This window comes from Strix aluco, chromosome 3, assembly GCF_031877795.1.
Source record: "Strix aluco isolate bStrAlu1 chromosome 3, bStrAlu1.hap1, whole genome shotgun sequence".
In the NCBI taxonomy this organism is placed as follows: Eukaryota; Metazoa; Chordata; class Aves; order Strigiformes; family Strigidae; genus Strix; species Strix aluco.
In genome coordinates this window covers 95449448-95474427 of record NC_133933.1, presented here as the reverse complement: position 1 = coordinate 95474427, position 24980 = coordinate 95449448, and the positions used below count along the sequence as shown (strand labels likewise).

Genomic DNA, 24980 nt, shown 5'->3' with positions numbered 1-24980 from the left:
TCCACGAACTGTCTGTAGCAATTTTGTGTGTGGATTTAAGATACATTTTTTTGTCATCCGAATGGTGGCACTTGTGCCTGAGGAGCAATTCTGATGGTTGCAGAGAGAATGTGGTGGCAGTGAGTACTGTGGTGAGTGGGTGTGTGTGCTTTGTTGACTGAAAAATTCTATAAATGCAAACCAGCAAAAATAACACTGATGTGACTGTGTCTTACTGTTCTCAGGCCATCATGCTAGAAACAGTTAGAAGAGATAAAAGTCCATGGGGATTTTTCATCTCACAAAATTGTTTTTTTGATAGTATACTTTCTTAACATTTGAAGGTAAGAATCATTGCTACTGTAGCAAGAAGACTGTAGATGCTTGATATCTAAGTGCATGTGGCTTCAACCATTCTATAGGTAAGATTTAGAAAGAAAAAATAACTATTGTCTAATTTATGAGCATAGAGCTAAATTCAGCTGCTGGTCCTCTAAATTTGAGAAAATCAGGTCACATAGAGAGTTCATTTCAGACAATTCTGAATCAGGACCACCAGGATCAGTTTCACATGCAATTCAATATTGACCCATAATTCTAAGTAATCGTTCTCTCAGAAAAAGCTGATGATGTGTCCTTAGCAGTTGTGCTGAGGCAGTAACCTTTACTCTGTATTTCTGTTAAACAGTCATAAAGATATTATAATATAGCAGGAATTCCTGTTAGAAAATATAACTTGCTTCTGCTTCTTAGAACTATACATAATCAAAGGAAACCAGTTATGATAGCCAATACCATATGTTACTTACATCAGGACTCTGCATATGACCGATGCAGATCTCAGAAAAAAAAAAAAAAGTAGGAAAGGAACCAATTTAATCTGGAGTAGAACTTTAATAAGCACAATTAACAAGAACTGTGAAATGATGACATGAACCATGAGGGTGAAATGATGGTGAACTGTGAAATGGTGCTGATTTCAGATGAAGTAAAAAATTTTTTTCCTTGGAGTGGAGGAGTTGGGTTTATCAGTGCTCACTCTCCTACCTAGATTACTGAAACACCACCATGTTCACCAGCAATTAGGAGACAGACCTTCTTTTCACAACCAAACTCTGTGTAAGAATGATTTTAGCAAGCTCAGTCTCTCTTTCTAGTACAGCCATTACCCAATCTATGTACCTGATGCAGAACCTCGGGTGGCATTAGCCCTGCAACTGGAGTTCATTCCACTGAACCTTAGCCTAGCTAGAATTTTACAGTGAGAATAATAAGAATGGGACTTCCTGGGGACTTCTCTGTTGCTGTGCCATTTAGCCTAAAAAGCTCTTTGATACCCCAGCAGTGGACAACAGTAGGGAGCTACTGAATGGATGGAGAGGGGGACAAGGAAATCCCACCAGATGTTCAGTGCTCTGGGACCCCTTGACCTTCGCTGCAGTTAGTGGTAGTTGCACCTCAGCAGCACTACACTTCTAGATTGCTTAACTTTGGAGCAGTCATCTCTTTCTCCACTTTTTATATCCTCAGAAGGGGAAAATTTTGCAACATAAATATTATGGAGAGATAAATAAATGGAAATCTTAAAATGGCCCCGCATTAAAAAACCAAACAGTTGTAGCAAAGGACAAATTTGTGGTTATGCATCTGATGGGATGGCCTTTACACAGCTAAGGCTTGGATATCTAACAGAAGTAGCTCTTGGAGCTGTTGTTTTTAATGCTTATTTATTGTTAAGACATGCCAAGAGTCCAGATGATAGGAATGCATAAATATTATGCTTGGTGAAAAGAATTAATACCTCTTCCCCTATATAAGAGCAAGCAAGAGAGTATGAAGTAACAGAAACTTGAAGTATCAATTTCTTCTTACTGAGCCTGAGTTCTTTGCATTCCTGCTACTTAATATTCCCTGATGCTGACTGGAGAGTCTTGACAATTCTACCGTTCAGCTCTTGCTTTGCTTTAAATGTTCACACATACAACGGTAAAAATTGCCATTTTGTTCTCTTTCTTCATCAGTTTTCTTTCCACAGTTTGTATGAAGAATATTTAATTACACAGCAAGTCTGGGAGAAGTCCACATGTTCTGTGTTTGAAATGACCATATGTGAAATGCAGAAGATAGCACTGTCATGAGCTATAGCAGCTGACTTTCTCTGAAGTTTCTCTCAAATCTACCAGGAATGTGAAATAATTCCTATACAAGGGATTTCCATTCCCAGACTTTGACCCGTGAGCTCCTTGACATAGGCGTCACATCCTATTAGCTACAGTGTAAAGTACGAACACTGTTAAATGCTCTGTGAAAAGCAATGGTAGGCATCCGCAGTATCTTCAGGTGGCTCCTTTTAACAAGAAATAAAAGCGTCTACTCAAGGGACTGCTACCACAGCACCATTCATAGGTTTAAACATATTTCTGTGCACTCCAGAGCATTAGCTAGTGAGCAAGGTCAGTGTATCAGTAAAAATACAGACAACTTGTTCCTTCTTCACTTTACGGTGTCATAGTTTTCACTGAGCTTCCCCTCAGGGGCAGGTTGTATGTGCTATATAGCGGGGCCTTTGCAAAAATGCTGCTGCTGGTGGCAGCAGCACGGAGCCACTGTCATGGTGGCAGAAGGCCAGGCACAGCCTGCCTGCACCGGGGCACGGCGGTGAGCAGCGCCTGTGCCGCCAGCGGGCGCGAGCCCTCCCGTTCCCCCGGTGCTATGGCCATCCTGCGCGACACCGGCAGCCTGCAGCCTTGCCTTGTTCGAAATGGACTGGTGCAGATAAAGTTCAAGGTAACTTTACAGATCAGGGTCATATTACTTTTCAACCGCTCATGTATATAAAAAGCACACAGTACCTCACTGTGTGGCAGAAACACTCTCCCCCGCTGTTGATGCATAGCTCCACGTGCACTGTTTCCTGTCACAGGGAACTCTGGCTCTATGGCTACCGAGATCCCAGCTGAGCAATCTGGGAAATGTCAGCGTGAGATACACCGTGCTAAGAGCATCCCGTACCAGATCCTTCACAAGGAGCACGAAAGTGAGGCCAAGAGGCACCAGCAGTATCGCAGTCCCCACCGCTTCACAGGAAGCAAGGGGTGCTCTTGTATGGACAGGAGAAGAGTTGTCCTGAAAACGCCAGAAGCCACATGCAGGAGAGCTTCTGAAGTGCTCTTGAAGACTTTATCTTTTATTAGAAACTTGCCTTCTTTTTATCATGTGCCTTGGGAGGATCAGCTTGTCCTCATACAGCAGAACTGGGTCCCTCTTTTTGTCCTGGGCATGGCACAAGAAGGGGTGGATTTTGACCTGAGAGAGATTTCAGCCCCTAGTTTATTGAAAAAAATCCTCCTCAATCAGTCTTGGACTCCTAGCAATGAACTGGGCAGCTCGTTGCTGGGAGCATCTTTAGCAGAAGTTCAGAAGATGAAGAATTTATTGTGGAAATTCTGGGACCTGGACATAAGTGTGAAAGAATACGCCTATCTTAAAGGAATTATTCTTTTTAATTCTGGTAAGTCGTCCTGGAAATTGCACAGATAATTATGTGCCTAGAAGGGCATTTAGCAATTTCAAAAACCAAATGTTTAGTTTTAGTCTTTTCTATGAATATATCTAATGTTCTCAAAAGTCTATATTCCACAATTTAATGATTTTATGCCTGAAGTAGTTTATTTAGGTTCCTTGGATATGTGCAGTACATCACCCACTGTAAGCCAGAACAGCTTCTATTAGACACATTTTAAGTCATAAAGAATGAACTGTGTCACTTCAATCTGATTTCCAGTTCAAAGGTAATACAGCAGCCTCACCCACAGTACAGCAAAGGAGAGATGGTACATGGGTACGTGATGTGGGTATTACAAGTATTTTAACAAAGAGTTCCTCTGTAGCAAGAACACTGGAGAAGATAAAATAATCTATATCATCTGATTTCCATCAATGAGGCAAAAGGATACTGCATTGAGGTTACACAGCTTTTAAAAAATGTATTTATCCTTTAGTATCTCTAATTCAAATCCTGGGCCAGCAGTCACGGAGCAAACTCAGACTAGTGATTGAATCCTCTCCGTTCTGGTGCCAAGTTCAGCCTCTTTAGGAAAGAAGGTTGACTAGGTCAGCACCATGGAGTGCATGAGTCATTAAAAGCTGAGCTCTAAGTCCACTAAAGTAAATGGAAAGACTTATTGACTGCAGTCTGCTCTGGCTCAGACCCCTGACTCCTTCCACAGCAATCACTGCTGTTGGCTGCACTGTCAGCAGTGTGCTATACTTGGGACTGCACCAAAAGGATACTTGAATGCTTCAGTTATTCCATGATATTTCTTGTGGTGAGTGGTTTATAGGCTGGTCAAAGGCTGTAGTGACTTTATATTTGTTTCCAATAGGATTCAAGTTCTGATTCTGGAGATGTAATGTCATCCAGATGTTTGGTATTGTCTTGTGTGTCTATGCCGCAGCATCAACCCAGTGGAGTTGGTTTCAGTGCAAGTTATTTTCTCAGTTTTTCACAATAAAATCAGACTGAAAGAAACCACCGGTTATATCCAAGATGATGCTAAGAGGAGAAATACGGCTTACACAGTTTGACTAGCAGGCATTTTTATTATCTCTGTGGATAAAATGTAATTTTCACTTAAGGAGAAAGCAGCAGAAGCAGTGTTTTGTCCTGGATTCATGACTTCTAACGCCTGCTGCTTCCCTGGGGTGCCATATGAGAGGCCCAGCCACCCTTCATGCTGTCTGCAGACACCATCCAGAATTTCAGGGGGACTTCCTAGTTCTTAGGTGGGATGACTTATTATCTGGAGATGTCTTTCTCCACAGGCTGAGAAGGTGGCTGAGAGGACTTCAGTTAAGTCTAGATTGACTCCAGATGAAACAAAGAGTCACAGTTTAACTTTAGGCTGAAACAGGTACTCGGGGTTTATACACAGCCCAAACTGCCCTTTCTCTACCTGTTTTACTGCAAATAAATCTGTACAGCTGTTGTTTCACAATTACTATCTTTATTAGTTTTTGAACACTTTCCACCAAACTCAGAAAATGTTTTTTACAAACATGCAGCATATTTTCAGCTGCCCTCTTAGTTTTGGCTTGATATTTGGCCAAATCTTAATATTTTGCAGGTCTTGTTTCTAAGAGGATTTCAGGCAGCCACCAGCAGTGACAATGCTAAAACCTCTCCTGGATCATGGAGTACCTCTTGTGGGCTCCCACCCTGAATGTTTTATTCCTGTTAGGACCACCAAAACTGACTGAGGCAAAGAGGAAGGGCCAGTCACAGAGCAGTCCAGAGCTGGGCTATGAGTTGGTGTTCAACAGGGCACCCGGAAATGCATCTGTAGCAGCACAGACAGGCCAGTGCTTGGGCAAGAAGCATGGCAAACAAGAATGACAGAGCTTTGCTTGTGCCCTAAGTGATCTCTTGTGGCATAGAGATTGTGTTTACTCTCATAAAAAAATCCCTTTGGAGACAGGGTGGCAGGCAGCACAGAGCATAGGTCCTCCCACTAAAGCACAATCTGCGCAGTACTTCTGTAAGTAAGGCTGTGTCTGAGTTAGTGGTTGACCACATCTGAGCCAGCAAGAACCTGTGAAGGAGAAAACGTGCACCCAACACCTGAGGGGAAAGCAGCAGCCTTGCTTCAATGGAATCCAGACGCTCCAGAACATATTGCCATCCCTGCTCTTCGCAGGGGTGTTTTGGCGAGGCGGCTTTGGAAAGGTCAAAGTGTGTATGGGTGAAGGGTCCATGGAAATCATGAAAAACAGTGCTGCTATTGTATCAGTATCATATACATATGTATTTATGGAGTTACATATACATATATATATATATATATATAACTCCATCAAGGCTGTGGCAGGACTTCTGTTAAAAAAGACACTCTTAAGAGATTTAAAGTTCAGCTGGAAACATCTGTTTAACTGAATATTATTACAACAGATCTCAGAATAAGAAGTTTCTCATTATTTATAAATTAAAACCCGTGCTTGATTACAGATAAAAGGAGCCCAAATGGGGAAATCAAGCAAATTTGAAGGGATATAGGCAATGGCTATTTCATCCTGAATAAACAAAATCCTGACAATGTCCTTTCCATGAAAAATCTAACAACACTTGGAACCATCCTCACAGCTTGCAGCTGATGGTAATCCTGGGGCTGAAGATGACTTTTCCAAATCCTTAATTTCTGGTTAGCCTGGTTTCAGGCTTTGCTTAGGCTTCTTCTCTGGCAGTGATGTCTAGGGAGAAGTGAACCGCTGAAGACTGGCAAAGGGCAGCCATCCACAGACTGAATAAAACCTGATTAAATTGGGTTAGCCCTAGTACAGGGCACTAGGCAAGAAGGCAGAGCCTCCCACACTTAAACCAATGATCCTGTGTGAAACACTCCCTGGTCTAAGCTGTTCAGGTCTCATCCCAGGGAGGTGTGTAGTCAGTCACTGTAAAAGATGCTAAACAGGTCTGGAGTGGGTGTTGGGAGATAGGTTAAAATAAGACATGGGAGGCAGGAGAGGCAGAAGTCAAAACTTGGGGATTCATGCTACCTCTGTCCAGGCTGCATCAATTTTAGGAAAGAAAATATGGTGTTATCCTCAGGTGGTGAGGACAAGAGGCAACAGGTTGCTGAGAGCTACATGACAAAGCAATCCCACCAGAGGCAAAGGATAAACATGGGGTGTCCTTTGAACTGAGCCTTGGCACCCACAAAGACCCCCAGTAAGCCAGAAGGTTTGAAGTCACGTGCTATGGGAGGTATGTGTTTGAGGCTCAAGACATGACTCCATAGGGCAGAGACCTCTTCCTCTTCAGAAATAGCTGAGGAAAGGGAGTACAAAAACAGGAAATACAATTATCTATCCTACTCCTGTGTGCCATGATACGTCTCACAGTGAACCTTTATGCTCTATTTAGCCTATAAATGAAGATATCTAGATAGCATGGTGAACCATAGTGTCCCAGCTTAGTCTAGCAAGCAGAGGCAACAATAGGAGGGAGATGGGGCTGGGTAGACTGGAAACCTACATCTTCAGACTGCTAGTCTGCTTGGTGCTCCAAACCGCTGCCTCCATCCTCTTGTTGTTACCTACCTATTTTAGATTAGAGTTGGAAAGTTTCCACCTACTCAGATTATGATCTCAGCATCATTTGGTGGGTAGAAAACACTATAAACCTTCTTCTCCATCTGTACTGAGTCAAAGTTACCTTCTATTACCATTTCAAAGCTGGATTTAATGTAATGGGCTAGATTCCAACGTGCTTACAATGCTGCTCAATATTTCTTCAAATTATTGAACTATGCATTTTTTCTTTTTCCAAAAAGTATGTTTAGAAAATTTTTATTGTTTTCTAGAGAAAGTAGTACTATAAGCTAGGAAGCCAGACACCCATCATTATGAAGGGAACACAACAAAACTGTTGACTCAAGATTTATTATTTTACTTTTTGTTTTGACAGGATGCCATGTCCTAAAATGTCTCCCCTACGTACAAACACTGCAGCAGGAAGCTCAGCAAGCCTTGATGGAGTTTATCTCAATGATGTTCCATAGAAACCTAGCCAGGTTTTCTTGGATTCTTCGGCTAATTGCCTCTCTTCAAGACATTGATGCAGATGCTATTGAAGAGCTCTTCTTCAGGCCCATCCTAGGAGAGGCCACCTTAAATGTATTACTTCTAGAAACCCTATATATCAAGCCAGACTGGCTTTGAGCACAGATGATATCTGTGCTCTCGAATACCTATTTTTGAAGAGATGAGAGGATTTTATGAGCCAAACGCGTTTCAAACAAATTATTGGTGCATCTTTGTCAGCCATATATATTTTTTGTTTGATGAAGTAATTTTTTAACATTTTAGAATTAAAAGCAGAGAAAACTAAGCATTTCATGATTCTGTGTGCTTTCAAAAACCTTTAGTCTAACGTATTCAAAGACTGTCTAGGAGCACCAGCATACTGCCCAGTTGCGCTAGGTTCAACCCTATTATATCTAGTGAGCATTTTTATAGCTGTTTAAAACTATACTATATGCTTTTGGCTTTCCAGAAGTTTTTGCTTACAGGAAAAGGAGCAGTGTTAAATTTTATTGAGTGCATCACCAATTGAAGATGCATAGATGCATAAAAGACTGATCAATGGTAAAAGCAGTATAAATCCTTCCTTTTCCTGGCATGTCATTCCCTGATTCCAACCCCTTTTCTGTTCCACTGAGAACTCTGGTCCTTGCCTGTAATTGCTTGATGGAGCTTCCCCTTAGTAACTGCTTTCTTACAGGTTCCTTGTCTAAGTCTTGCAGTAAACTGTGGGCATTAAATTCCTCCCCCATTATTCACAAAGTCCTTCCCTGACTAAGAAATGGAACAATATGATTCAAAAATTTGTTGACTAGACAAAAGCCGTTGTTCAGGATTCTTTCCAGGATGGGAATAACAAAGGCTTAAAGCTACTGTGTTATGCCATAAGCAGCAGAGCTAATGTAGCCCAGTTTCCTACACATTTAAGACCTTTCCCCTTTAGCCCTTCCTGCACCCTTTTATAATTACCCTTATTTCCCTTCAAACAGATGGCAGATGTTCCTTGGACAGCAGAAATGCTGAAATATGGTTTCCTACAGATGTGTACAATCTGTTCCTCCATCTCTCACTGCAAGAGTCCCACGTCTCCATCTCCAAGTGTGTTATGGCATGCCCACAACATCCCACTCTCTCCTATCTGGCTGGCTGGAGAAGAGGCAGCATGTGTTGCGGCTGGGGCCAAGCTAAGTGTGTGCTGACTGGTCATCTGTCAGGATAAAAAAAACATTGAGCTTATACTTTAGCTGCAGTAAGGGAACCTATTTGTATCTCTTTCCTGTCCCGTTCCTCTCCCAGTGGTTTCCATAAAACTTTGAGGAATTAATTTCTGATTTTTTTCAGTAAAGGGTCCCATCTAGTTTTGTTTGGCAAGAGGGCTCAAATTCACCAAATGGGGACTGACAGGCAGATAGACAGACAGGAGGACAAAGAGTATGATAGCTTAATCCATTCTTCCTCAGAAAGTCAAGCTAAAATCATAAGAAAAAGAACTCACGTACATACATGCACACATCAACACACGTTTACATACAGAGATGGATGTTCAAAGGACTTAAAAAGAAAGTCAGTCAAGGAAAAAAGTTTAAATAATAAGAAGAGTTTACTACCTACCAGTTTTGGCTAAATACCACACATTTTTCCTCCACTTTGGTAACTGAGGAATAAATTGTAAAAATAAGGGGTAAAATGTAAACCCCAAACAAGACACACTAACTAAGCCCCTGGGTACAAGGGATCATGGAAGTAACAACCTCTACAGTAAACACAACTCACCTTCTTACACTACAAAATAACTAACCTTCCAGAAATTAACTTTTCTGGACTCATGTTTTCTATGGAAAGCCTTCAGGCTAGCGGTTTTCAGTAGGCTTTCGTTAAAATCGTTCAATAGTACTGCCACAGATCAAGTGGTGTGTGATAACAGGATATTCCACGGTTAGTTGTTTGTGTTAGTGAACAGAAACATTAGTTCCAGAGACTTGCTTTTTGTCTGTTCTTTTTAAGATTCACCCAAGCAGTATACATCCAAAAATTGTATTTGTACATTTGGCATCAACAATATCACATAGTAGTAAAAATATCAGTTTCTCTCTCTCAAACACCTCCCAAGTCCTAACAGCTTCTACCTTCTGGTCACTACAAATGCTTCACTCGCACAGGTGACAGTGCAGCGCAGGCCAGGGATGCTGGAGCAGACCCAGCTGGTATTGCACATGCAGAAGCTTCTGCAATGAGAATTGGAAGAAGGTCCTTGATTTGATCTCAGTGCTCCCACTGCTGGTGTGAGGAGAGCAGAGAGGAGAAGAAACACCCTCAGCTCAGTGGGAACAGTAAGGAATTTTGGATAGAGGTAAAAAGTACATGTGAAATGAGAAATATTCATGGGTGGTTAGAGACAGGAGCAAAAAGGGAGATCAAAAAAAAGCAGGAGAGAGTAACAGAAGCAGCTTATTTATAGACCTAATTTCTGTGTAGTGTGCAGCTCACCTTCATGAGCCACAAGTCTGCTCAGTGACTCACCAACAACCTGAGCCCAAGACAGCATTCGCAATTCAGTAGCCTGAATTTCAGGGTACTGAGATCACATCAGATAGTCTCTGCTCACAGCTTTACTTACAAAATCTGCTTCAAGGTCTTTGACTTTATCCTCATAGTATACAATGGCTTCAATTCAACTTTGTTTGAATTGGAGGGCACAATGCCAACAAGTTCCCATGGCTTGGCTCACCTGGAAGACAATGCTATATTTGCTGCCTACTCTTTTAGCCTGATGAGTGTCTATGTAACCAGCTGTCTGAAAAGAATGCCTAGTGCTCCACAGTGAATATCATGGTCAACATCTTGTGTTTTCAAGATGGCATTACCTTCTACTGTGAAGGTAAATACTAGGCTTCAAAGGGAACTCCCACAAGATCTGATACTCATTGTGCTCTGAATACAAGATTCTGTCCTTCAACAGGTCTTTAACAAAATACATGTTCTTTAGTACATATACAAATAAAAAACTCAACAACCTTGAGCTAAAGCTCTATGTAACCAAACTTTCCCCATTTCATAGAGCTGCTCACAGAGAGAGCATGAATGTTAATAATCATTTGCTTGATGTCCTGTTCAAAGGGGCTGAACTACCACTGTCTTGCTGAGGACAGAGTAAGGATCTGTATCTAATGTAATTAAGCTGCATATGAAGGTGGAGGCTATCAAGGTACAAGAAGCATGCAGGAACAGGAGAGGTGAGGGACTGTGAGCAGAGGCTAGGAGCAAAAGCAGGAGCTCTCTCTGGAAGGAGGAAAGGCACAGCACAAGGCACAGCACGAGACAGCCTATAGAAGTCAAGGGAAATAATGCATTGGAATGGAGAAGCAGAGACAGAAATGAACAGAAGGGGAAAGGAAGATAAGGAAAAATTCCCCATACCGCCCCCCCCCCCCAACAAACAAACAAACCAAACAAAAAACAACGAGCAGAAAAAGGTTTGTCACCACTTCCTTCAGCTTCTGAAACTGAAAACAGAAGCGGAAACAGTTTCTCCAATTGTGAAATCCAGCAGCAAAGCATGTGTATCCATCCCCCTCTAGTGCCCAGCAGATGACAGTATTGCCACCACCTAGAATGTGAGCTTGGCTGATGGAGACCTGCCAAATAAAGTGCCTGGCGCTGTTGAAGACCCGGTCAGAGCTTTCACTCAGAGACACCTCTCCTCTCCCAGTTACTTTTTCAAAATACTGTATGACAATATTTTTAAATTTTTAGAAGAAACTACATTTGCAAAATCAAGAATGAAAAAGTAAATTCAATTTGCTTGTGAAACCTTACTCCAACCTCCTTCTGAATATTATTATAAGCTCTTTTAATGACCTGATGACAAACTCTTGTGGTTTCGCCTCAGGACTCCCTACCTTACCTGGGGCAAAGAATGGCCTGTGCTGTTTGTTATGACTGTGCAATGGAGGAGGCGGCTCTCTGCTAAGGCTCAGCTGCTTTCATTGCAGCACCAACATTGCAGCACATGGATTAAAATGGGTCTGCAGTGACAGAAACAGTGCTTTTAGAGTTAAATTGGATGAATGACACCTTACAGACTGTGGGGCAACCACCTAAACTCAAGTGGCATTATTCCAGGCACTCCAGAGTGGCAAGTGTCCCAGAATAAAGCTGCTACTATCAGTGTTAACTGGAATAAAAGTTTTTTGTTTTTCATAGTGGCAAACACAGGGCCTGAGGAAGCATGGTTTGCAGAAGTCAGTAGGCTCTCACAGCTGCAATCCAGGTCACGCCAAACTGTGTCTCACACTTCCAAAATGATGTATAGTGCTGTAAGCACTGATAAATCAGTCCGTGCACACCCAAAGTGAAGGGAAGCTTTCAATGGTTCTAATCTTGCTGCTTTCACTCCTTTACAAAAAGAAGTCATAATAATATTGCCTCTTTTTGAGACAGATCTTTGAAGATATTAATCCGTGTTTGTCGAGCTAACAAATGCTATACCTGAGCACTTTAGAAAGTCCCACTGAAAATTAAAAGTTCTGTGTTCTATGCTATATTCAATAGCACACTGTAAAATAATGCAAAAATGCAAAGGCCTACACATAACAGCGAAAGGATAAAAAGAGAAGATACTGAAGAGTAAGATTTAGTAAGCACTAAGGCAGTGATCTTGTGGCAAAAATAACATGCCATTTGCTATGGTGGGATCCACCTTGCAAGCGAGTCACTTGCACTCTCTCTTAGAGCAGAGATGAGCACGCTCCGAGGGAGATATGCCTCCCTTCTCTTAGACACCTACCTTAGCTTTGGATGAATCACACTATGAAGTGCTTTACCTCTGCCTGTTGATACAGCTAAGGAGCCTACCTGACCATTTGAGATTGATTGCCTAACTTTCAGATGGTAAAAGTGATATTAATCCCACCTCTACAACATATACAGTAGTGGTCTGGATCCAGTTTGCACGGGCAATATTAACTTTAACGTCCTCTAATGTTAGCATGCTTGCAGTCCTGATCTTCTTTAAACAGTAGGTGTTAGACTTACACTTCCAGCTAAACATGTATTTCTAGTAAGCAACAGATATCTGATACAGGCTCAGAAACAAAGATAATTCAGTGATTTTATTCACCTGCCCAGAAAGGACAAAGAGGACACACTATTCTCCGAGAAAACATTCATTTATTTTGTTTAAGTAATACCAGATTTCAAGGTCACATGGGACATCACACTCATATATATGTGTCCTTATCTATATCAATATTTCTATGTTTTTTTCTGTGGAATGCCTTTACTGTCTCTTTTGTAGAAACAAAGGTATTTCATTCAAAACTTCAATTTCCCTTTTGCTAGAAAGCACTTGCAAGTCATAATCTCAGTTTTAGATATAATTTTATTTGCAGCTGTGCCAACTATTGTAGAGTACAGATATGTGAAAAATGCAGTGCTGTACTTCATATTAATACAGTCACACAAGGAAACATGCCACTAATTTCCATCACAGGTCCACTGATAAAAGCAGCCTAACTCAGGGACAAAAAACTGTAGACAAGTTTCTGTAATAAAAGTATGGGCTAAAGAGGCTCCAATTCTTTTAATGACAAAAAGGGATCTAACTGAAACCAGTGTTATTAATCGTGCAGAAATCCTCATTCTTTTCCAGTGGGCCAGCAGAGTGAGTCAGTAGTTCAGTTTTGCTTGGGCTTGTTATCAGCTGTTGTCGCAGGAGAGGTTGATTTTGAAAGTACAAGTTGTCATTCTTCCTGTGCGCTCTCTCTCTCTCTCTCTCTCTCTCTGCCTGGGGAGGGTAGCAGAAATGTTGCAAGATGAAGCACTCCAGATCTCACCTAAGATAAGAACTTCTTCATCAAAGGAAGACATGGCCACAGCCATCTGCTAGCAGGTAATCCCAGGAGCCAAGAATGCAAAGCTTCAAGTAGCGTGGGAATGGACCCATTTCAGTCACAGCAGAAACAGCACGATCCACACAAACTCACATAAGCATAGATGTTTACTAGGAGGGCAAAATGGAAATTCAGTGTGGTTGAGGCAGCAGCCAGGATGGCAGGAGAGGAATTTGCAAAATAAAGGTCTTGTTTATGCAGATGACCATGCAGTGAATTGTCTCACAATCTTTCTCCACCAGGATCTTATTAGCAATTAAAAATAATCTGCCCTATGCATATGATATACAAACATTTGCTTCCAAATATACAAATATCAGTCAGTGCACTGGAACATAACTTGGTGTAGTAGATGGCTGTGGTCACTGCAGCATGAGTAGGGGGTTGTACATTTGTTGAGCAGCAATGCAACTTCTGGGAGCATGATGCGAAGCACGATGACGGACAAGGAAGGGATGCTCTAAGTAGGAGGAACAGCAGCATCATCTCCACTACACAGTGTTGTCTAGGAACTCAGCACAACTGGGAGGGCAATCAAAGATGTAAGAGTAAGTCATCGTTACTGGTGACATGTCATACACAACGTTGGTGAATCAGACTTCTAGTCACTTGCCACTGAACATCACACTGTCATATGGAAGTGACCAGGGAGATGTTGCACCAAGCTCCTGAGCATGCTGCTGTGTTACCCTGGATTAGCAGATGTTGCTACTACATTTCTTCTGGGATCTCGAGTCTCCTCAGCCCTGCTACATCAGCTTGTACAGTCCCTCCACCCCTAATCTAAGTAGTTTTCACACTCCTCTGAGGCACCAAACATGTGAGCCCTGCACAGCCCTCTGAGGGTGTACGGATAGGTGTGGACGCCCTTGCCCATGCTCCAAGTTAGGCAAAAGTGAGCCAGTTCAGATCTGAAAGTGATGTACTTGCACAGATTTAACAACTTGGGCACGGCCCTGGGCCACCACAGTTACACAGATTCCAGAGGTGGGTGGCATCCAGTTGGCTTGGAAAGTGAGTGAGGCAAATATGTGTCTGTCTGCACCTGCCCTGGTCAATATATATGAGTCAATAGCATCATTATTAGGAAAATAAGATCAGGGAGGGGACTAGGAAGGTCCTCCTGCAACATCCAATCTGGTCTCTCTCATCGTGGATATCAATCTTGTATATGATTACATCCCCAAATTTATCAAGCTCCACCTAAAGATAATCTAGTATGTGTTTGCGTGCTCTACTCCTAATGGGACAGCGCCCAGAGCCTCCTGGTCAGGAACCTTCTAATTCCAGTTCTAGATTATTAACAACTAAGGTATATGCATTCTTTCTTGTACCTATATTGTCATTCAATTCAAATAGCTTTTCTCACTCAGAGGTGTTCATCCAAGGTATTTATAGACAACAGCTATGTCCCCTATCCATTTGCCTCTGTCAGCCCCTCCTGCCATCCCTACTCTGATAGTTTTCAACTTCTAGTCCATATCTCATTCTCTTGTTTTTGACTGATGGCCTAACATTATGTTCACTTCATCTGATTGAGTCAGAGGATGAATCCCTCTGGTACAGAAGTGAATCTCATATTTTCTCCCATCTGCACTCTCCATCACGTGGAGGTCATTTTGTTTCCTGTTCTATGTCATAGTCTCACGTACGGCCTCATTGCTCTGTCTTAGGCTCCACCTTTTAGCTATCTCAGTCATATCTTCCTCTCCTCTGTTGCAACTGGCTTCCCTAATTTTCTCTTTTGCTATTCCATCATCTGCCTACTTTTTCACATCCCCTTCCATTACTGCAAATTCATTTCTCAACTTATTCTTCTCCATCAGTTAGGTTTTTTTGTTTTGCAACTGCATCCTTTATCTTCTCTTACCCTTTCGACTCTTTTTCTAGATCCCAGCCTTAAAGAAAGGATGAAAATCCTCAGACCTCCTCCTACAAATTGCTACACAAACCACCCTTGCTGTTGTTTGTTTTGGGCAGGTAGAGCACTGCTTGCAAGAGTAGTTTTTCCTTTGGTCTTCTCTGTAACAGTCTTTCACAAGAAGCTGAATGTGTGCAGTCATAGGCAGTAACATACATATGAAACCATCAGTAGCACATTTGAAGGAAAACAACCCTAGGCACTCATCTACTGCAATGTAAATCATAAAAGTCAGACTGAATCTTGTTTAGGTCCTTGTGTTCTCAAAATATGACAGTATCTCAGAACATGTTTAACCTACTCTGGGGCAGACTTTCACATCTGATTATAAAACACTTAAAGGACCAAAGGCACAAATGGAAATCTTCAGGATTTGGGCCTATCTGAGTAAGCAACTCTTGACATTTCTGATACAACTGTGAAAAATATCATATAGAAAACAGTCTGATAACAGATAAACAGTCTTCCCTAGCTTCCGGCCTATGGCAACCCACATGTGAATTATGCAGACTGAAAAGACCTTTCCTTTCTGGAGATCCAGATATTTCATACTACTTATCTACAGTTCTAAAAACATTAGGCACAATAAATGATCTTGATAAATGATCTTTATGACAGTTCCTCCCTTTTCCACAAGGATAAGTAAATCACCTCTGCCCCAGACTCAGTCAACAGCATTAACCAAGGTACTGTTAGCCACCAAGCTAGTGAGAGCATAGCAGCATCATTAGTATTTACAAGCAGAGATGTAAAATCATGTGAAATCCAAGCACAGTGTGCTGCAGACTCCAGGGGCAAATTATAATGTGCACATGTCTTGCATTGTGTATTGCATTGCACGAGAACTACTTGTTCCCAGCAGCCCATCCTTCAGAGAGCCTGGACAGCCCCACTAAACACAACCTCCTCAGAGAAACACACTTGCTTAGTGATTCTGCTTTTTCACCAAGTCTTTTTGACTATTGAACAGCTCACAATGCACCAGAAAAAAATATCGCTTGTTTGGTTTCACACAGGGTCCAAGTTCAGTCTCCTTACACACTGCAGCTCCTCTCCCATCATCTCCAGGGCTATGCTGCATCTTTCCTGGGATATCCATAATTGACAGGGTTACAAGGTAGAAGTAGGGTAGGGTGATCTATGGACTGACTGCAAGACTAATCCATTTGGAGTACCAAGACTGCTGTCAGATAGATAGAACGCTGATAGCATGCTGAATTAGCTTTAATCCTGTTTGACAGCCTTCTGAAATCTGTGAGTTATTTGTGAAGGAAACAAATGGCTGTTGAAGAAGACCCACCTCTTATGCCGACAGCCATGGTGGCCATGGGACTGCGATGTGCACAGGCATTAAGTATTTCTATTTGGAAGGAAACTGATTTTCTGCAATCCAAGTTAATAGAATCTGTTGCTTAAGTCATGTTGTAGTACCTTCATTATTATCGGGTTTGGGATTTTTAACTATTGACGATTCCTGTTCAGATACACTGTTTCTCACAGGATTGCCTATGTCTGCACTGGGTAGATACAACACTTAATGAAACTCAGGGACTAAGATGAAAAATACCGAATCCAAATCCAGGCAGACATATAGACCTCACAAACACTGAGATTACAGTTTGTGTGCTTACTCTCAGTGCTCTCAGGCAACGCTGGGGCTGAACGGGGGAAACAAAGGGCTCCTTGCTTCCACATGCAATTGCCTGGGACAAAAAAGACACACTCTAGGAGTTCTGTGAGTTGCTACCACGCATTTTTTCTGTGAATAATGGATTTCAGTCTCTCTACTGTCACTCACTCAGTCATGTTTAAACTGCACTGAGCTGAATTTCTCTGCATATCAGACTAGTCAACAGCAAATCAACAAAATATCACTCCTGTGCTTTTCCTCCTTTCAAGTGTTAGCTTCAAAAACAGCTACAGCAAACTGCAGCTGTACCATTCTCTAGAACTGTTACTTCTTTCTTTGGCATGAGTTTATGTTGTGGTTTAAGCCCAGCTGGCAACTAAGCACCATGAGCTTGCTCACTCCTCCCACCCCTCCCTGGTGGGATGGGGAGGAGAATCGGAAGAAAAAGGTAAAAACTCGTGGACTGGATAAGGACAGTTTAATAGGACAACACATGGAGAGAAGAAATAATAATATTACTAATAAAAGAGTATACAAAGCAAGTGATGCACAATGCAACTGCTCACCACCTGGAACCCAATGCCCAGCACGTTCCCGAGCTGTGATCCCTCCTGCCCCCGGCCAGCCCCTGGGTTATGTCCTGAGCATGATGTCATATGGTATCGAACATCACCATGGCTAGTTCTGGTCAGCTGTCCTGGCTGTGTCCCCTCCCAGCTTCTTGTGAGAATTAACTCTATTCCAGCCAAACCCAGGACAGCTTATTACATAAACATATGGAAAAATCTGCACTGGGACTTTCCAGTTAAGCACATGTGACAATATCTGTGGTGCAGTTCCTACCAACAGTACTGGAAGAGTTTGAGAGAGTAAGAATAAATCTCTTAGGGGCTACTCCTGCCAGGGACTTCATTCTACGTCTCTGGGAAATGCCGAGCATAGGCATCCTTAACTCCTGCAGAGTCACTGGTAGTGGAATTCCCATACTTCCCATACATCAACCACTGAGTGAGTTATCAAGCAGATGAGTCTTGCTCTGTGATTCCTGCCACCTACCCTCTCACCTGTGACATTCACTGCAATTCTAAAATCAGCAGCCATCGGGATTTAGAGAAACAAATGTTGCCGGCAGTATAAATTCCCTATCTTTTAACATGCACCCATCTGCCTGTTAGCCTGGGTATCTAAACCCCACCACTTCAATCTTCTTGTACCTATGATATGTAAAAAGTCCTTATTTATAGCTGGACCCAGACAAAAGTCTAGTCCTTACAACCAGTTTAGAATCAAGGCTCCCAAAAGAATAATAAAGTTTCTTGCCTCCCACTAATGCCTGTTGGAATTAGCCTGGCCTAAGGGCTACTTCCAGCAGTCAGATTTAGCCAGACCAGAAGCAGAAGTAGAGGTTAGAAGTAGAGATACAACTGTGGTGAGATTTAATTTTTAGAGAACTCCCAGGAGGATGAATATGCCTTGTTTTTTTCTCAGTTGACAAAAGGATCGCACAGAAACAGTGTTGATGAAAGCAGTGAGCCCTGTTGGTAAGTCATTTAATAATCAACTAGACAAAGCTCTTGACGATTCACAGTAGCAAATAATTCTGATTCAAAAAGGGTGGAGAGAACAATCTGACAGACCTGTATTTCAACATATGTATGACATTTCATCAAGTAAATCTTTATTGTTCCCTGCCACCTAATGGTGTACGTGAAAAATTACAAATCAGTAAGACAATTCTCATATTATGCTACTCCTAATAGACTTTGATAAATTTATTTAAATATGAAGAAAGATCGAGGTTATGGATAAAAATGTGAATTACTATTACCATTACTGTCTTTCAGTGAGATCCAGGCTGCCTAATTTAGCCTAAATTCTGGGTATTAGTGAAGCTGTATTTCTACTTTAAATGCCTGTGCTGCCTGTGGGTGCCTCTGAAAACCTGCTACAAGATATTCTGTTCATCTAAATTAAATTTAGGCAGAAGTTTGTCATATACCTACTTGAAACAATTCTTTATATAAAAATTAGAAAGAATCAATGTACAGCATTGTTACAACCTAGTTGTTTTTTTGAATGAGGCACAAAAATGTTGAACCAATCTTAGATTTCCCCAGAGCCATAGGAATTGCACGAGTGTTAAGCATTCCTGCTTTGAGAGGTAACCAAGAGAATTTGCAGGTACTCTGTGGTGATGAAAATCTTTAGTCAAAAGAGCATATAGAAAGACACATTCTTTTTATGTTAAAATTAAAAATGCACCTACACATTATTTTCTGGGATAAAGAAAATGGATTGGGTGAAGGAAGAAAGAAATAATAAGAACTATCACAACCAGCTACCTTATTTAAAGATGGCTGCACGTGGGTGACTGTGTTGGTGCAGACACCAGTGCCACACTGACTGCAGCATTAGAATCTGAATACGATCCAATACCCAAAGCCTTTGTAAAGTACCCTAGGAAAACTACACCTAGAACATCCTCTAACTGCAAAGATGGTCAAACTAAAAGTGAGAGGTATGTAGAAAGAAAAAAATATGCCATTTGGATTAAATTTAGGAGAACTGACAGCTGGGTATGGGGTTTTCCATTTATAAAATTAGTAGCATAGGTGTCCCTAAAGTATGATCTATTTTTGGGTAGCTTTGATTATTCACACCCTGAATACAGTTCTTTTCAACCTTCTCACGTTGAGAGCAATGAAATGTGGGCCTGGATACTGCACTGACTTGTGCAATATTGCCTCTCTGGCTATTGATACCAGTTCAACAAATGGACAACTGATGCACAGAAATTGATGTCTCCATACTTAAAAGTCTAAATTTTACAATTGTATGGTAGGAGTATGACTTTTAATTGTTCACTTGCTGGTAGAGTACAAATTCTGTATGTTTAATTTACAGAAATTACTATTAACATTATGGGGTGAGTTTTACTATTTTTGTAACTGATCACAGCTCGCACTCCGATCAGCAGCTCAAGGTCAGTCTGTGGCAAGGCGAATGGAATCTCAAACACTTATTTAAACCTGTGGAAGACGTTGCTTGGTACAGGGTTATCTCTAGAGCAGTACCTGCCAGTGGCAGGCAGAACACTGGAAACCTGTAGGGAACTCATGATCCAAAGGTGACTTCTTTAGCTCACATGACCATTACTTAAAGCCAACTAAACTGAATAAAACTGTATCTTTTGACAAAAGATAATTAATGGACAGTGGATTTTCCTTTCTATCTCTTTTTGTAACACACTTCTACCTGTACACATCATGAGATAAGGTTTACAGTGTATTACTATTTAAATCAGAGCTAATGCTATCAGTCTGAATAAAATAAGCAGATAGTTCTCTAATAAAAATAATAGCAGCAGAAATACAGAATTATGCTTCAGACTTACCTACAGAGGACAAAATGCTCCATAAAGGTATCTCATTTAAACAGACACGGGAACAGCACTGTGCTCTAGAGCAATGACTAACTATGGGGAAACAGCAAGACTTTGGCTCAGTGGGTTCCTGGCATGAGTTGATCCATCATACCTTTTTATTCTCCCTTCTTTAACTTCCACTGAACACAACTATACTATAAGCAGGCATCAAAACTGACCAGTATACTATAGTATATTATCAAAATATCAGAGACAGATTCCAGTGTGTTTTATATATGATCTACTGGATGGATGTTTTATCCCAAGAATCCTGAATACAGGACTTCTGTATATTTGCTTTTTGAGCTCTGCTTATAATGTCAGTTGTGTATATATATATATATATATATACACACACATATATGAAGAATCCATCTCTCCACTTGTTTCTGAATCTGACTGAGAATTTTTGTCATACTTTCCTGATCGGTCAAATAGCAATTCTTGCTTATTAATGAACAACAACAGTTATTTTAGAACTGGAAGGTATTAGTATAATTATTTCAGTATTTTCAATAGTTTTGGTATCAAGATCATAACTTTTGGTTGAGCTACAGTACATCGTCTACAAAGACATCCAGCTATTATTTGAAGAATGGAAGTGATGAGAATCCAGCATGTTCTCAAGTAAATTGTTCCTACATTTAATGATCCTCAAGATAAAAATGTGGTCCTTATTCCTTGTACAAATTGGATTTCATTATGACTTTTTTTGCATTAGAATTATGAGTTGTCAACTATTAGAAATCACTTCCCTGTACAGGTATTTCTAGATTGAGTCACAGTAGAAAATAGTGTTAAATATGCTCTGTGGTTTCAAAGCAATTAAAACTGATTGAATTAAACAGAGGAGAGTGGGATTCTCTTCCCATAATTATGAAACACAAAACGTCTTACAAAAAAAGCTGAATAATGTCTCTGTGGATAGACACTGCTGTTTCTAGCATTGCTTCACTTAATGTTAGGAATTATTCATATAATTTAAAAATAGGATTGTCTTTAACTTGAGCGTGATCATTCTGGTGAAGTGTTTAAAAATCTAAAAAGCAACTGGGGATGAAAGCCACGGTTACTATTCCAGACTAAGCGGGAAGCACTGTCTTAACACAGAGGTGGGTGAAATGGCAGAAATAACTGGATGACTTCTGACCTTACATGCAAATGAATACAAAAGTACTCCATTAAAGCTTCTTTTCCTTTTTTTCCTGCTCTCTGCCAGACTACAAATTGGCTGGCTCCAGATGCAGTGCTCCTGGCCTGCTTCTTATCAAAGTCTAAAATAATAATTTATCTGCTAAACTGCAAAATGGTCCCTGGGATTTATGCTACCTAAGATGAAACCATTCACTTGTAAGTTCCTTTGCTCAAAACCATTGCTGCTCTGCTCTTGCTCAGTTTGTCTTACTTGTTCCTAGGGTTAAGACTACCCTTTCTGTTCACACATCCAATCTGTACAGGACTGATAATAAAACCAGACAGGCCAGAAGCTACATCTCCTTTCCACAGTGGTTTGAGCCCAGACGGCAACTGAGCACCACGCTGCCGTTCACTCACCCCTTTCCCCCCAGCATGGGAAGGAGAAAATGAAGAAAAAGGCTCAGGAATCAAGATGAGGACAGGGTGGGGTTGCTCAGCCATTATGGTCATGGGCAAAAGACAGACTCCTTAGGGGAAGAAGGACATCACTTTATTTCAAAACATTAACAAAACCAACACTTAACAGACAGAATGGGACAGTGAGAAGCATTACCATATCATAAACACACCTCACCCCACCCCTCCTTACTTCCCAGGTTCAGTTTTGTTCCTGATATCTCTACCACCTCCTCTGAGTGGTGCAGGGGCAGGGAGTGGGGGGGTTTTTAGTTCGCTGCTCCTTCCTTCTGGGGGGTGGGGGGGGACACCCCTCTGCATTTCTTGCCCTGCTCCACGTGGCTGGCCTCTCACAGGAGACAGCCTTCCATGAACTTTCTCTGCTGTAAATTCTTCCCATGGGCCGCAGCCGTTGCCATGCTGCTCTGGTGTGGGTCACCACCGTGTTTTGCAGTCCTCCCAGTGCTGAACTACAACAGCAGGGGCTTCTTCTTTCCACAGAGTCCCAGCCTCCTCCGGCCGCAGCTGCCTGCTGCAGTGGGGGGTCCTCCACAGGCAGATCTCTTCTCCTCCAGTGACCTCCATGGGTGGCAGGGGCGGCCCTGCCATCTCACCACAGGATACAGGGGGACTGTCTGCTCTGGAGCACCCCCCTCTTCCTCCTCCTTCTTTCCACTGACCTCAGTGTTCACATAGGTGTCCTCTTCGTAACTCTTCCTCACAAGTCCTCTGCCCCCTCTCAGGTTTCCCTTCTTAAACACATTATTGCAGAGGTGTAGGCAGCGTCGCTAATTGGCTCAGCCTTGGCCAAAGGTGGGTCTGACTTGGAGCCAGGGGAGCTTAGAGAAGCTTCCTACAGGGGGCCACTGCTATAGCCCCCTCCCCCGCTACCAAAACCACGTCACATAAACCCAGCACAACTTCAGAAAACAGCTCCTCATTTATACATACCCAAGAAAGAGATGACTGTCCCTAACTAGCAAAATAACCCATTCGTGTGAGTGAGGGAGTAGGAACAGAGGACAAAACAGCTCCAAAGTGCCAATAAATTACAGAAAAAGAAGGATGAATAAGATCATAATTAGGGTAGCAGGAAGACAAGACAGCAAAGGAAGCAACAAAACAGGTGAAGTGCCAAGACATAGTATTAGCGTGACAAGAGTGCTTGCTAGCAGCTCCTATAAGAAGGGGTGAATCAGCTAATCAACTGTTGGTGTGGAGAACATGCTACTGTCAATGAACCACAGAGCAGCAAGGAAAATTTACAGCAACACTATAGCATGACAGAGAGAATTGACAAGAAAACAACAGTGAAACTACACTTGAAGGAATGCAACAGAAATCACCTGGATGTCTTATCATCTACAGAGATGTAATTTAAATAAAGCAACACCTACTGGGAAACGTGACAAGCTCAGAAGGAGTCTAAGGTTCAGCTGCAGGCTATGTCCAAATTTTGAGAGATTTTGGCGTAGAACAGTAGACACGGAGCCATATGCTCATGTCAGAGTCCAATACTTGCAATTTGCTCACAATTAGATCCATGTCAATCAGAGGTAACAACATGGACTTCAAAGGAGTTACATCTGATTAATGCTGGTATAAACATGGCATAATGTGGGCTATGTCAGTAGGGTCTGCACTCATCATCAGATCCTCATTAATTGCTCTGCATGATTATGCAGAAATAATAGTAATGACTGCCAGATTTTTTAAATGGGTAAGGGTGCACATGATGACAAAAACCACAGAGATGGGGAATGCAGCTGCTGAAATCAGCAGAATCTTTAACGTCTGGTGTATAGATTTAAGGGAAGTGGCCCTAAGTGACTGAACAACTTCCAAATGAGAAAGCTGTTTTCAAAACATAATTGAAGTTGCTGGAATATCATAACCTATACCAGGAACAATGTGGATATAATTATTACCTCCTCAGAGCTGGAAAACATGAATGCTAGGACTCATCTCTGCTAACATATTGGTCAGCCAAAGTACATTTGGATAAACCTCTCTGATTGTCCATTTCCCTTTTTAGAACCAGTGCAAATTCCCAAGGCCATGTGGACAATTGTACTCAAAAGGCAGTAATAATTTAGGTGGCAAGCCTCATCTCCAGACACTTTTTTCTCTTTCACCTAGGTCTGGATAGCAGGTGAACAGGTCTTACTGAAGGTATTTCTTCTTTCCACCATAAACGTCAGAACTTCCTCTGTAAGATACTGGGCTCATGACCATTTTTTCCTTTTCAAGTTCCATATATCACCAGATGTAGGAGACAACAGTTACTGAACTAAGACAGTAAGGAGTATCTTTTTCTGCCTGTGTTGAAAACTGAAGCATCTTCTGGAATATGACCAAGGTTATTGCCTTGGTTATTTTACACATAATACAGCATGACAAATACTAAATGTACCTAAACCAAATATATCTCATAGTTTATACTTTGAGTTTAGCAATTCACAGGTCCAACAACTAACATATTAATAATAGATCACAGAGTTATAAGTAATACCTTCCTATACTATCTGTTCTCCATTTGTAAATTTTGCAGATCTGGCCACGACAATGTGCAATATAGCTATATTCCTCCTACTCGAATACATTGCTTACTAAAAGAAATATAATTATTTGAATAACAAACTTTGATATTTGTAAACTCTTATACTATTATCCATACAAATAAATGGTTATATGTAATTTGATGGTTATAGTGTTTGCTATGTACTAAACTTTTTCAAATATCTATGTTTTGCCTTCCAGTGGAGTCGGAAGCAATCTCAACATTTGACATTTATACGCCTCCTTCATTGGAGAGATTGCATTTCTCTTAGTTTATTAAAATTCTTGCCCCCTTTAGATACTCATCAGTATTTTGCTTCCATGGGATACACTGGAATCTGGTAGAAGAACTTGCGTGATCCCATGATCTCGAGTGGTTTGTCAGCAGTCTCTAGGGATAAAGGG

General features: G+C 41.4%; 1 protein-coding gene across 1 annotated transcript; it reads left to right on the top strand.

Moving 5' to 3' along the window:
- The first annotated feature begins 2892 nt into the window (after positions 1-2892).
- LOC141921846 (nuclear receptor subfamily 0 group B member 2-like) lies at positions 2893-7695 on the top strand. Its single transcript, XM_074820778.1, has 2 exons — positions 2893-3490; positions 7442-7695. Exons 1-2 carry the CDS (start codon positions 2917-2919, stop codon positions 7693-7695), a joined length of 828 nt encoding a protein of 275 aa, XP_074676879.1. The 5' UTR covers positions 2893-2916.
- The last annotated feature ends 17285 nt before the right edge of the window (positions 7696-24980 follow it).

Excerpts from the sequence above, each read along its gene's own strand:
- LOC141921846 (XM_074820778.1), top strand. The coding sequence starts at position 2,917 with ATGGCTACCGAGATCCCAGCTGAGCAATCTGGGAAATGTCAGCGTGAG. Across the intron at positions 3,491-7,441 it reads AATTATTCTTTTTAATTCTG|GATGCCATGTCCTAAAATGT; the intron begins GTAAGTCGTCCT and ends TTGTTTTGACAG.